At 39.0% G+C, this 15,313-nt stretch overlaps 1 protein-coding gene across 2 annotated transcripts in view; it reads right to left on the bottom strand.

Moving 5' to 3' along the window:
• megf10 (multiple EGF-like-domains 10) overlaps positions 1 to 15,313 on the bottom strand; it is a 99,892-nt gene that overhangs the window by 32,474 nt on the left and 52,105 nt on the right. For both annotated transcript variants that reach the window (XM_051683523.1, XM_051683524.1), the window contains 5 exons: positions 15,125 to 15,245; positions 14,653 to 14,789; positions 4,869 to 5,081; positions 2,641 to 2,815; positions 2,445 to 2,565 (listed from right to left, as the gene is read on the bottom strand). In XM_051683523.1, the coding sequence (XP_051539483.1) occupies positions 2,445 to 2,565; positions 2,641 to 2,815; positions 4,869 to 5,081; positions 14,653 to 14,789; positions 15,125 to 15,245 (767 nt within the window). The remainder of the gene's footprint in view (positions 1 to 2,444; positions 2,566 to 2,640; positions 2,816 to 4,868; positions 5,082 to 14,652; positions 14,790 to 15,124; positions 15,246 to 15,313) is intronic.

Here is a 15,313-nt window from a genome sequence, read left to right as displayed (position 1 = left end):
ACTGTCTTTGAAGACTGCCCTCCTGACTGCGCTCACTTCCATCAAGAGGTTAGGGGACCTGCAGGCGTTCTCTGTCAGCGAAACGTGCCTGGAGTTTGGGCCGGGCTACTCTCACGTGATCCTGAGACCCCGACCGGGCTATGTGTCCAAGGTTCCCATGACCCCGTTTAGGGATCAGGTGGTGAACCTGCAAGTGCTGCCCCAGGAGGAGGCAGACCCAGCTTTGGCGTTGCTGTGTCCGGTGCATGCTTTACACATCTATTTGGATCGCACACAGAGCTTTAGAAGGTCCGAGCAGCTCTTTATCTGCTTTGGTGGACAGTGGAAAGGAAGCGCTGTCTCCAAACAGAGGATCGCCCACTGGGTCATTGACGCCATTGTGATGGTATATCACGCTCAGGACGTGTCACCCCCCCCCCCCCCCCCCCGTGGCACTACGAGCCCACTCTACTAGGAGTGTAGCGACCTCCTGGGCCCTGACCAGTGGTGCCTCTTTGGCAGACATCTTCAGAGCAGCAGGTTGTTCTATAATCTCCGGGTTGAGCCGGTTTCATCCCATGTGTTGTCAGGTCCGAACAGGTAAGTTCCAGGACAGCTGGCCGGGTGTACCACTTGCGTATAGCACCTTTCCCCTCCCATGAGCGTCAATGACCCAGTGGGCGATCCTCTGTTACCTCATCCTGGTTACTTTCGTAACCTCTGTTCCCTGATGGAGGGAACGAGACGTTGTGTCCCTCTTGCCACAACGTTGAACTACCCGCTGAAATGGTCGGGACCTTGTCTCAGCTCCTCAGCATAAATCCTGAATGAGTGGTTGCATACCAGCTCCTTTCATACCTGTATGTCTGGGGGAGGGGCATGCAAATTCCACTCACCAATTCCCATTGGCCTTTTTTCAAAAAGCAGAGGTGTTCGGGGCTCCCAAGAGTGACCCCTAGTGTCACTACATTGACACAACGTCTCATTCCCTCCATCAGGGAACGGAGGTTACGAAAGTAACCAGGACGTTAAGATCCATAACACTCTTTTCCAATTATCTGTTGTCCAATGTCTGTCTTTCTTTGCCCGCTCTAACTTTTTCTTTTTGTTTTTCTGTTTCAAAAGTGGCTTTTTCTTTGCAATTCTTCCCATAAGGCCCGCACCCATCTTCTTTTTACTGTTGTACATGAAACTAGTGTTGAGTGGGTAGAATTCAATGAAGCTGTCAGCTGAGGACATGTGAGGCGTCTATTTCTCAAACTAGAGACTCTGATGTACTTATCCTCTTGTTTAGTTGTACATCTGGCCTTCCACATCTCTTTCTGTCATTGTTAGAGCCAGTTGTCCTTTGTCTGTGAAGACTGTAGTGTACACCTTTGTATGAAATCTTCAGTTTTTTTTGGCAATTTCAAGCATTGTATAGCTTTCTTTCCTCAAAACAATGACTGACTGACGAGTTTCTAGAGAAAGCTGTTTCTTTTTTGCCATTTGTCACCTAATATTGACCTTAAGACATGCCAGTCTATTGCATACTGTGGCAACTCAAAAACAAACACAAACATAATGTTAAGCTTAATTTAACAAATCAAATAGCTTTCAGCTGTGTTTGATATAATGGCAAGTGATTTTCTAGTACCAAATTAGCAATTTAGCATGATTACTCAAGGATAAGGTGTTGGAGTGATGGCTGCTGGAAATATGGCCTGTCTAGACTTGATCAAAAATGACATTTTTAAAATAATGATGGTGCTGTTTTTTACATTATTAACGTCCTGACTATACTTTGTGATCAGTTGAATGCCACTTTGGTGAATTAAAGTACCAATTTCCTTCCAAAACAGCAAAACCTGTACATGATTCCAACAGATAAGGTTTATAGATGAGGAATACTAATTAAAAACATTGGCAACTACTGCACAGGTTATATCGGTCTACCTCTACTTGACATCCACTAATAAACTAGAAAACACCCTATTTTATAGAAAAGCAGCAATTCACTAAATATTGCACTTTAAAAATGAGTGCAAAGTCCCTTTAAGGCTGTGTGGGGCTCAAGTGATTCGAGTTCTCAACACTAAATAAAAGGGAATAATTTATTTTGACCTGTTCATTTTACAAGAACTGAACGAAAGAAGTGATTCACTTGAATGATTTGGTTTTCCTCGCACTACATGAGAGAGAGGACGGTTTAGTTGTGTGTTCGTTTACTGCCTCTGCTCCATTGCTGCATTCACAAAACAATGTGACAAATGCGCTACTCGCTAGAAAATGTAGCTTGCTGTTGGAAAAGAGACACTATTGTAAAAATAGCTGAACTACTGTCACACTACTTAAAATTTAGTTAAGTTAGTAGTGATGCTACTTTTAGTTAGTTACTTCTCAACACTATGGAACATAATTAGATACTTTTTATTAAAAGTAATGTAATAATGTAACACATCACTGTTACAAACACATAAAGTTACCTGCTTGACAGGAGCATGATCCATCAATGGGTGAGCAGATGGCTGCGTTCTTACAGGAGCACACAGAGGTGCAGTTGATGCCATACGTGCCGGCGGGGCAGGACGACGAGCAGTCAGTGCCCTGTCAACACACACACTTTCTGTATATAAACACTTCACTTTACAATACAATTTTTGTGAGATGATGTGTGTGTACCTTGAATCCCGGCGCACAGACACACTCCCCCGTCACACTGTGACAGTCAGCACCGTTCTGACAGCGACACACCTCCTGACATGCCTCACCATGGAAACCAGGAGCACACGTCTCATTACAGTACAAACCAGACCAGCCCGACTCGCATGAACATTCGCCCGACATCGGCTGACAGCTGAGAGGCAGACACAGACCACATTATTCAACCGTCAATAACCCTTGAGTGGTGAAATTCCACCTTTAGATTTGAGTATTTTCTTTTTAAAGCATAGGAGTAAATTATCCTCAAGACTTCAGAGAATCTTTAAACATTTGTCAGTTTTCCTCAACTTTACTGTAAGTTTTTTTTTCAAAGACCCCAGAATTGTGGTTTTGTGGATTTTAGTTCATGTCTGTTAGCTCTGAGGTCCAGACTGATCACATTCGCTGTGTCTGAATATCCATACCTGTCTGCAGCGCAGCTGTGCAATCGCTTTCAGTTTATCTGCAGCAGCTGCAGTCACATGCAACACATGTGCTGAGTCAGCTGTGCATGTCTGTCTGATCTAAACAATGAGCAACTGTGTGTCTCTAAACACACACACACACACACACACAAACTTAAAAAAAATAACAACACACACACTTTTCACCAACCCCAGATCTCAAGCTCCTCTCTGATCACCACTTTCACTTCATTTCAAATGATGAACACCCGAATGCATGCACAGAAGAACACGAGTATGCTTCATTCGCATGCGCTGCCTGCACTGTTGCTCCACTGCTGTTATCCTAAATTTGCTTTTCAACCTCTTCAGCTCTGTTTCATATACTGGCTGCCACCTGCATGGTTTACACCCAAATTTAAAAGGTCACCTTTCACACATACAGTGGACTAACTGCAAAATATTGGTCTCTATTTACAGAAAACCTGCCATATTAAAATAAATAATATTGTACATGTTTACAATTTTATTACAAACATACATTATGTATTTTAATCCTGTCTTTGAAAGCTTTTGATTCAGGCTCTGTTTGCTCTTATGTCCCTGCACAAATTCTTGGTTCTTTCCACTAGATTTTTTCATCTATCACGTTCCATCACTATATACGGATGTGAAATGCAGATGGCGCACAAGCCATGTGCTCATCCATAGACATTCCTTCTATTTTGTGATCCCACGCAACTTCCCCAATGTTTCATTGAATATCTCGGCCTCTGAGTGAACTAGAAGCTTAATCTGGGTGTTGTTGGAAAACCGAGAGATGTATATTATTTCATCATCTGGAGTCTGCAAAATATTTTGCCAATGATTGATTTGTTTATCATGCTTTTTCTACTGGACTGCATACAGTATTTTGTTCTGAACGACTGAGACATATATTTAGACTATTTACCCAAGCAAGCTCACAGACAAGTGAAAAATGGGTCATTTTGAAGAAAACATCCTAAGGTAAGAGCTAACATAGAGTTTGGGGCTTACAGAAGCAGTGATCGGAGCAGACACGAGACATTTGTCTTTATTGTCATACAGAGATCATATTTCACTTCGAAATCTTATTGCAAAAAATAAAATAAAACTGCATAGTCTAATTCCTGAGAACGAGAGCTGTTTTAGTGCTATCTGAAAATCTTTTATATTCCTTCTCATATTTCTACATCATCAACACAGGGAGACACTGATTTGCAATGTGGTGGTTTTCAGGTATTATGTTGTTATTTTATGAAACATAAATGCAAAAGCGATGGAGTTCTGCGAAAAGTTCAGATTCTAAGCTTTCAGATGGTACCACATGAGCCCTGCCCCTGAGTTTTAGGTGTTCAGAAGTTTGAATGGGTGTAAATTGCTCTTTATGTACACCATGTTTGTGGATATACTGTATTGTTATAACACTTAGTTCAATCAGTTGATCGATTACTGCTGTTATGATCGTTAGAAAATACGTTCAAACATCCCTTTGAAATAAAATTCTAGCAGGTAAAAATAATGCTAGACAAAAGATAGTGCTGAGTTATGTCAATTACAGTAAGCCTTATTTACGTAGAATGTAGGCGTGTGCGCTAGAATGCCAGTGACTCATTGAAAAAATGCACAGCACAAGAGTATGCCAGCACAGACTGAGCCTGCACAAACTTTGAGAGTCATGTCCATGTACATGACGAAAACATAAGCAGAAGTGTACAGTAAATATTCCCTTTTCTTCATTTGAACTGTAATCAGTGTATGATGAGAACAGGTGTGTGTAACCTGCGTGTGTTACTGGCATGACACGGGCACTTCCTGTCACACTTGAGTCCATACAGTCCGTCAGGACAGATGCGCTGCTCGCAGCTCTCGCCGGTGTATCCTGCCTCACACAGACACTCGCCGCTGATGTGATAACACTGCGCTCCGTTCACACAGTGACACGACTGACTGCAGCCCACACCATACGTGCCCACCGGACACTGATCCTGACACCTGCAAACACACACCACAGAACTTTGAAGAAATTATATTTTCAAACTTCAAATACAAAGTACTAGGATCAATTTTCAGACTAGTGCTCAACAAATGGGGTTGGGTGCAGGGCCTGGGTAGCTCAGTATGTACTACCACCCCTGGAGTTCGTGAGTTCGAAACCTAGGGCATGCTGAGTAACTCCAGTCAGGTCTCCTAAGCAACCAAATTGGCCCAGTCCCTAGGGAGGGTAGAGTCACAAGGGTTGACCTCCTTGTGGTCGCTATAATGTGGTTCGCTCTCGGTGGGGCGCGTGGTGAGTTGTGCGTGGATGCCGCAGTGGATGGTGTGAAGCCTCCACATGTTCTATGTCTCGAGCTCAACAAGCCACGTGATAGTGGCTCGCCACCCGGAGTGAGGCGAGCCACTACGCCCCCACGAGGACTTAGAGTGCATTGGAAATTGGGCATTCTAAATTGGGGAGAAAAATGGGAGGAAAAAAAAAACGGGGTTGGGTTTTTAATGACTAATTCGTAGAGGGTTTCTCAACACATAATTAAATGTTTACCAGTCACACTTTCCGCTTTCTTGACTGGCAAACTCATGAATTCACCTTTCTGTAACGCTAACTGCAACGCTTGTCATGTTAATCAAAATGGCACTTGACGTTGGTGTGGAGCAGTGCATTGACGGCCCGACACGAGTCATGTGGATGCCACTTCAATAACACCCAATCCTTGCAAAAGTATGCTTGTATTGTTTCAACCCTGTCACAGTAAGTTTGAGAATTCTGGTCGGATCACTCAATTATTTATGTGCCTAGTAATCAATTTTCAAATTTTCAGTGGAAAATATTTATAATGCTTGACATTTGCTTTTCAAATCACGGTTTATTTCAGTTACATTCGAAATGTTTCGGGGTTGAAGCGTAGTGCAAAAATGTTTAATAATAGCATTATCTAACAAATAAGGTTGAGGTGATAAAAATGTGAAATCATTTAAAAATCTAGTTTAAAATATGTCATGTTCATGCAAAAATGTAATCTTTATGTCCATGTTGGTGTCACAGAATTAAAAAACAACAACATTTATAGCATTTTCAAAAAAAAATTATTTAATGACTTAAAAACATCATGTTCTGTAAACATCAAGTAAAAGATATTAAAGTTCTTTCCTTGCACCTTGAATATATGAGTGTATGCACGTCATTCTACAGACTGTACTTTGCTGTTACTGTAGGCTGCGTAATCTGTGTATAGACAGCAGCGGAACTGCAAATCTGTACATATCGTGAATGGATCATTCCTACAATTTGGTGACATTCTGGCTTTGAAACTTTTTAAAAATAACATACTAATAACATACTTTTACATGTTTCTTCATTTTCATCATTACAGGGACATATTAAAGATTGTATTAGTCATACTGGTCAAGCTAAATTACTAAATAATTCAGATGTCCATCCAGTTGAATGGGCAGCATCAGGGTGGACAATAACAAGGTGGACATTCAGTAGATAAATGAGACACTACATGGTCTGTGATTGATATCTAGCAAACATATTTGTAAACTAATATTTATGATTTTATTTCTGTTAACATAAATACTGTATATTGAAATATTACAATTATATTAATTTCCCATATATCTTCCCATAACAGGGTGGACATGTTATGCTTGACCACATTTGACTAACACCACAAAATAAAGGAAAACATAAATAAAAGAGTTACAGATTCAAATAACTCAAAGTCATTTTGCAGAATGGCTGATGTCACCTCCAGTGTGTGTGTGTTATTTGCTAACATATATCTTCAATGAAAGGTCATAGTATCATGACATCACAGGGTGCACAATAAATCAAGGGACACACAAAAAACCTCCACTATCAGTGTTAAAATTACACATTTACCACAAATGAATACATGTTAGTGAGAGAATGTAACACTAAACTCTTAACTGTATGTGGGGAAAAATAGAAATCCAATGATTTAACATTTATTTTTGTCAAAGATGTTTGACGTGCAGTTTTTGGGACATGGGGAGGTGAAAAGGATTTCAGTTATTTAAAATGTAACTTTTAAGCCCACAGAAGTGTGTAACATTATATAAAGTCTTGATTCTTTTTAGCAAGCCTATCAAAATTGTAATCGGGTGAAGTTAAACAATATAAATACCACACACACTTGTAATGGGGACTTAAATGACACAGAATTGTAGGAATGACCCATATTTACAGGCGTTCCTGTGTGAGATGCTACTTTACATTGAAAAACAGCACGGATGGACGCAAAAACGCATTCAGTGTGAATGTCCCCTACTAAACTTAAAATGAAAAACGCTTTAATACAACGACCAGGAAGAAGAGAGAAAGGGAGAGAAAAGGCTTAACATGAAAATAGTGTATTTTTCATTTGATTAGTGTTGTTGTTTTGGCAATAAATAGTGTTTTTTTTATAAAGGAAATGTAAGAAAATCATGTTGTGTTTTAACTAAACCTGTACTACTGTACTTTTATTTTTAATTAATGCAGTAATGCAGTTTTTCTTACCTCTCTCTCTCTACCAGAACAAGCTCTGACATTTGCAATAAAATTTAATTGCATGTCATGAATAGGTGTGTTTACTGGTGTTTTAAAATCCCAATGACGGGAAACAAATAACATGCACTCGAATGCTATATGATTTTGACAAAATTATCTTGCTTCTGACAGAAAACACACGCTGATCGTCCGTGTAAAGCAACAGCCGATTTCTCAAACAACTCACGTGAAAGGTGTGTGTGTTTCAGGTCAATTTCTCTCAACATCTGAAACATTCTCAGCAGTTTGGGTGTGTGACGCTAAAATACAGGACAAACGGCATCGCGTATGGATTTCAAAAGGAACGCAATTTTTCCCGTGACTCTCTCCACTCACTGTCATAAATTCCCTCAGTCGACAATGGCGGTGACTGTGGCTGTCAGGGGTGTGGTAGAATTCAAGTGATAATGCACCAATTACAACGAAAGAATCTCCAGGGTAGGGTTGCACCAGCTTTGCGTAAGGTCTCAGGTAAGTTGGGATGTAAAGTTCACGCTAAGGGCTTATGCATTCCATTTATACTCGGAAGTCAGAAAATCCCGAGTTCCCAGTAGGAACTATTAACTGGAACGTCCCCTCAAGTCAGAGTTCTGACTCGGAAACTCAGAGGAATCGCAACAACCCCGACTTCAGAATCCAAAATGGCTGCTCAGCGCATCAACAGTAAGTGAAACAGTAGTAATATATTGTTTATTAGCACTTCTGTTTGTCTGTGTCTCAATAAACTCAGTGGTGCACACAGTACTATCCAACCTCTATCTGTGGACATGATACTTCTTCCATGATGTTTTTTAGGTGGACTTTATATTAGTGCTGTAGTTGTTTGTATTCCGAAAGAGCAAGCACAACAAAGGTTTGCCTGGATGCATCCATCTTGGTTTTCGGACTTGTGTACTGGAACGCGGTCAACTAGGGTGTGACGTCATTCCCAGCTCAGACATTTGACTTCAGAGGTAAATGGAACACACCATTAGTAACTACTAGTTAGTTTGTAACTAATGGTGCATTCCATTTACCTTGACCGCGTTCCAGTACACAAGTTGGAAAGCCAAGATAGACAGGGTGGGGGAAGTAGCCATTGTTAGAAATACCAGTCGATAAAACACATAAAAAAGCGGTATTTTGCACAGATAATGCCGAAGTATCATGTCCACAGATAGAGGTTGGATAGTACTGTGTGCACCACTGAGTTTATTGAGACACAGACAAACAGAAGGGCTAATAAACAATATAATACTACTGTTTCACTTTCTGTTGATGTGCTGAGCAGCCATTTTGGATTCTGAAGTCAGGGTTGTTGCGGTTCCTCCGAGTTTCCGAGTCGGAACTCCGACTTGAGGGGGCGTTCCAGTTAAAAGTTCCTATTGGGAACTCGGAATTTCCTACCTAAAATACAAATGGAACACACCATATGTCAGAGCTTAATTTGGTTGCACTACCTGTTCGTAAGGCATGACTTAACTAGTAGGTTGTAAGCTCTCCGTAAAGTAATGCGTAGTCGCATAATATGACGTTTACCTGAATTGATCCAATAAACAGCCTTCAAATTTGTGCACAGAACTGATAAAAAGCCGTGAATTTCAGTTTGATCTTGTTACGATTTATGTTCAAACCTTGCTTGCTCACGTAATTGTCAACTGTAATAAATTATATCCCCATTAAAATACGATACATAATAAAAGTAGATTTGATGAATAGTATATTTTCCATGTGTAAATAACAATATTCTAAAATAAATAAGGGGTGGTATATAAATACTAATACAACAGGCTGGAAAATAGACATTTATTCATTTTAATATCCTATATATATTTTGAATGTGTTGAAACTTGACACCAGGCGACGCACCCTGAAAACTGCACCGTTAGAACGGTTTCATGCTGAAAAGGCGCTTAAAAGTTGTCTCGTAAATGTAAACAAGTGTTAATGTCAACATCGTACTGTATGTCGAAAGGATTGAAGCCTGTCACGCAAAACATGAGCTCATTGATGTCATAAAATATCAGTCTGCTTTTTTATTCCAACCGTTTTGGAATCTTCTAAGTTTAATGGTGCAATGCTCAAATATTTAGTAGTGCTTAAATTGTAACTTACTGCACATTTACGCCACAACTAGGCTAAGTTGTAACTTATATATAGCTGGTGCAACCGGACCCTGTTTCACAAAACAGCATTCAATACAGTTAAAGGGAAACTAACACGACAGTAGATTACGGACTTCTGAAGCAGCAAAACAAGCGGGTATACTGAGAGTATATGCAAATATTGATCCTTAAAAGTCATTATACGCAAACAGCCCTGGAAAAAAGTAAGCATACGGCGTATTCGTGCGTATGGCCCCGACTACGCCACTAATATATATATACATTTTTTTAAACGTCACACACAATCATGAAGGTCTAAAGGGCTCCTCTCTGTTTTATATGACTTTGATTTGATGGACAAAAGTTTTTCAAATATTAATAAGATTTTAAAACGAAAGTTTCACTGCTCATTTTTTTAAAAGAATCTACTCATGCAAATATATATTTTTTTAAATTTCAGCTTTTTATGAGACTACGATTTTTTTTCTGTGTCTCTAGATGGTTACGCCACATAATATTTCTAACTTTAATGTTGCATTCCATTCAACTCAGAAAGTCGGATTTTCCAACTTCCAAGTAGGAAATGTGCAATGGAACGTCACTTGAAGTTGTAATTCCAATTGGGAAACTCATGAGGAAATGTTCAACTCCGACTTCTCCGAGATGCAGGTGCGTGACGTCACAAAAACCAGGAAGGCACCCAGGAAGATATACAAAATAAGTGATAAACATTCACTTTTATTAAATAATATTGATAAATGAGTCAATGTTAATACATTATGTAATATTAAAGCTTTTTTAACAAATGTCTGCAGAGTAACAGGTGTTCAAAACATGGTAAATAATACTATCTTTTGATAATTGTTCACCTGTAGCACAAATGAATTGGGTTGCTAGGAGACATCTCTAGTGACAGTCAAACACCTGCTAAGCTAACAGAAGCATTGCAGTTTTGTTTTCTTAAAAGTCATCTTCCGAGCATCTGGCAATGGAATGCATTTATAGTTGGAGATATCAAGTAGGAATACCCCACATCCGACTTGAATGGAACGCAGACCCAGAACAAATATCAAAATGATTTTGTACTCAGTAAGTGAACACAAGTTCATCATAGAAGAGCTGTATTTTAAGTCAATTATTAAGTCATTATTTAGTGTGAAATGCATTTGTAACGTGTCTTTGCAGCACACCACATTATTCACACTCTGTATTCTAGTGTTTTGTGCATTACACATTGAGATTTCAAATCAGCAGCTAAAACAGGCTATTTTTCAGACTGGTGCTGCTAATGCACATGTGTGTTCTTGATTGAACTGACAGGTGATGTCTCTATCGAAAAGGTGATTGGATCTTTTAACTGTAAAACAGTTAAACATCAAACAGCAATATGATTTCCCCCATTTATATGTACACCAGTGACCCATCTCATCTTGTCACTGTTTCCTGAGAAAGATCTGCACACACACACACACGCACAGCATAAATGAGTGTATAATATGCACTCAAAAAAATAAATAAAAAAATACGTTCACTGAAATTAATTCAATTGAGGAAAACTTTTCCACACAATTAAATTACATTTTTCCAACAAAAAAGAATTGGTTTGAACTGACTTTTTGTAGTTCTAGTTGTACAAACTTAAATTCATTTTGTCAGACCAACTAGTTAAGATCTAAATAAGTCTTAAATTGGTCCAACTAAATTAAATGTATTAACCATTAGGATATGCCAGGTGAGCAAGTGTATCGACTGTCAGTTTGATAGCAACAGCTTATAGAGCTAAGCAGCACTGAAATCAAACATTTTGATCTCGTTTTTTCTTAGGTTGAAGATGGACCAATGTGTCAATCTTCACCATAATGGTAAATCCAAAAATTCTAGCCTAACAAACAATCCTTTTAAATGCCAATATAACAGAACATTAAACATGAACAAATCTCTTCCTATTGTTATCTTACTCAAAAATAAAAAAATAACACTTAGTTTCAACATTTGTTCACCCCATCCAGTTCCCTGCAAAGCATGCTGGGAAAAGGAAATCCCCTGCCCAGTTTCAACAATGCTACAAAAAGTATTCATGTAGTCCTAACTCAAATTGATTAAGCAAACTTCAATTTTACAAATTTAATTGGATAGAATGTAATGAAATCAAGTTAAGACAAAATGTTCTAGAATTGTGTTCAGTAAACTGAACAACATGCAAAATCCTTTTGTGTGTGTGTGTGGAGGTAAACCACTGATATTTTAGGAAAACCTCACTCAACAGCACTGATGACAGTGATTCAGTGATTATGAATCTTCCAGAACATTCATCACAACACTGAACATCACACTCTTACAGATGCAGTGACCATCAACTCAATGACTGTGTAGTGTACTTCAGAGGCTGTTTAGTGTACTTAAACCACTCATCAAATACAACAGTTATAAAAATCATTTGTTGTTATAATCTAATTTCACACCATGTTTTGCTGCCTAGTAATGATTATGAACAGTAGTTTGTTGACTAAGATATATTTCTATAACACAATGTATATGTACATCTAGCAATTTACTGTATGTATTGTAATATATTTAGAATTAGTGAATACATTTATACAGTATTTCATCCTTAAAATGCATTCAGAGGACATATTATCTATAGTTACAGTAAAAAAGCAGTTTTTCTCATAGTGTCAGTAAGTATGTGTGTTTATATGTTCTGTGAACTCTTTCTAGATGAACTCACAGTCTCTTCAGAGCTGATGTCCTGATATATTGACTGTGAAATATGCTGCTCATGAATGTGGACAGGGTTATCTGGTTCATTAGCAGATGACTTAAACATGAATAATTTGATGACAGACTGAAGAACACCATCATGAATTTGGGTTACTTGCTCTTTTCTCATGAGTATTGCTTGAGAACACTCTTTGGTAAAAGGCTTTATTCATGAATAGATTTCCTAAATGAGGACTTCAAATGTCCCTAAATTGACAGATTTAGCTAACTTCTGGAGACAAATATTATCCCCAATCTATAGAACACGCACACACACACACAGTCTGGTGGGCTCCTGCCCGCGGCTGTGATGTGATCATTTTCCGGGCGGTAGGGTGTGGTGAAATGAGGGTAGATTGGAAGTAACAGTGACGTCTGCTGAAGCCAAAGCTCTTATTAACTCATAAAAGTGCACTTGAGTTTCTATTCCTGCAGTTTAAATATATGCTGCATACTCACTCATACTGTAATTACACATAAACATTCTGTTGCTGCTCCGGAGAACACACTCATTCTTATTCTACACACTTATTCTACATCCATGTCAGTTTGAAATGTTAATATCAAGAGTCTACATCCTGTTGTTACACTGACTGTAGTAGTTCTGTCTTTCACATGTGCATTCTGAACAGTTGTCATAACAGAAGAATGAAAATCAATACCAGAAAGAGAAATGCAGCACATTAGATAAAACAAAAAACCTTTTATTTCTGGCTGATATGTGTGTATTTGATAACGCTATGTCACTTGTTCCAGTTGGTCAGCAGGCCACAAGTGTTGTTGGTGTTTCTGTGAACTAATGATGTGTGTGTGACCAGCATTACATTATTTAGTGAATATGAGTTTAACAATTTCAGCACTATCTACTTTCCATCACTATCTGCTATACTCAATAAAAAATATAAAAATATAGCCAGAAGCGGCAATTTTCGGGGGTCCAAGCACATATGCGGTGATGACAAAAGAAATCAGTAAACAGAAGTCCTGTGGATGCCGTGCACACAGTTATTTTGGTGTCGGTTAGTGTTAGGTAACCCTAAGGTAAACCCAAAAATAGGATTATTTTAAATTGTAGTGACCCCTAGCAACACAAATTGATGAAATTTTGCACGTGACCTCAGAATGTTCTCTTGTCCATGTGTTTTAAGTTTTGTTAAGTTTGGATACTGCACTTACAAGATACAGGCCAATTAGTCATTATAGGCCACACCCCTTAACGTACTGGCTTATATCTTTGGAACGATTTGACATCAAAATTCTTTTAATAAAATTTTGTCAGGGGGGTCTGTAGATGATGTATACAACATTTCTTGTGAGTTGGGGAGACGGCCTAGGTTTTTCAAACAAATCAATATGGTAGAAAACGTTTATTGAGGAAATGGAAATTCACGTGAATATATGATTTGGTAGCACTGATGGATTCAGAGAAACTACAATTTTTTTTCTAGCTTATAGGGTTCAGGAGTTATTAACAAAAATGCTAATTTGCTTATTATAGCACCACCGTGTGGCCGATTCTCACAAAACTTTATATACAGCGTAGTGTAAAGACCCTTCTTATGTATAATAAGTTTCCAAAATAAAGTTTAATGGCATTTTGGTACTGATGTGTGAATGGTAGCAATACAAATAAAAGACAGAAAGCAATTGCATGTGTTAATTGCAAATGTACATTTACTGGAAAAGGTAATTTTACAGCAACTTAATGGTTTTCATATGTAAAGGCAGTTGCACACCGGACGAGAAGCACCAAGCCATGTCGCGTCTAGGACACAGCACAGGTATCAAACAGGGAACATCGATGCGGTTCAGGTGGCAGACACAAAAATTCACAGTACACACAAAAGTTGCCAAGGTTTTTCCCTTCTTCAAGAATTAACAAGGCTAGAGTAAATAATTTATGTCCTTTGATAATGATTTGGGAGGAATTTAATGGAAAATATGAGAATTGTGCTCCGTGGTGTGGCAGAAATTTTTTTAGCCTCCAGAGTCGTAGCTAAGCGCCGATGACAGATGCCGAGCAGTGGCGGTGGTGTGCGTACCTTCACTGAAAACAGTTCTTTCGAATTTTAGAGCACGCCATGTCGCCGCCAGACCCTTCCGGTGTGCGACCCCCTTAAAAGTGGCTAATTATGAGATGTAGGCTAATGTGTGTGTATTTACTGACCTGTCTCCAGTGTATCCTGCAGCACACACACAGTGTCCAGTGGATGGCGAGCAGCTTCCTCCATTGTGACACTGACACTCCTGTGAACAGTTTTTACCAAAACGCCCTGCAGGACACGGCTGACCACACACTGTCCCCTGAACACACACACAGAGATGCACTGAGATACTGCAGGTGAAAGTGATGCAACTGTTTAGTGAATTCAGCCCAGTATCTTCAAGCGGAAGGATGACACATAAGAAATTTTGAAATGATTATGTAGTAACTGTTTTAAAAAAGCAATAATGCACTTGAGGGCATGTTATATGGTAAATATATTGAGTCCACTTTGTGTTGTGCCTAAAAGCACTCTTACAGCTTATATAATATAACACAACATTATTGCTGAATTTTAAACACAGCAGGTCGAAACTTTTTTTTTTCAAATATCAGAGTTTCAGTTATAATATTCATAAAGGTGTGTGTTTTGTACCATCCAGCCGGCAGGACATGAACACTCTCCCGTCACATGATGACACACACCGCCTTTCTGACACGGGCAGCGCTCCTCACACTGAAGCCCATGTTTACCTGGAGGACACAGATCCTCACAGCTGCACAAAAACAACACACACTCCTGTCAGTCAGATACACTTCAGTCATGTGTTTCTATGTGTGTGTG

This window comes from Myxocyprinus asiaticus, chromosome 42 (assembly GCF_019703515.2).
Source record: "Myxocyprinus asiaticus isolate MX2 ecotype Aquarium Trade chromosome 42, UBuf_Myxa_2, whole genome shotgun sequence".
Classification (NCBI taxonomy): domain Eukaryota; kingdom Metazoa; phylum Chordata; class Actinopteri; order Cypriniformes; family Catostomidae; genus Myxocyprinus; species Myxocyprinus asiaticus.
The sequence above is the reverse complement of the archived record's forward strand: the minus strand, read 5'-3'. Positions and strand labels throughout refer to the sequence as shown.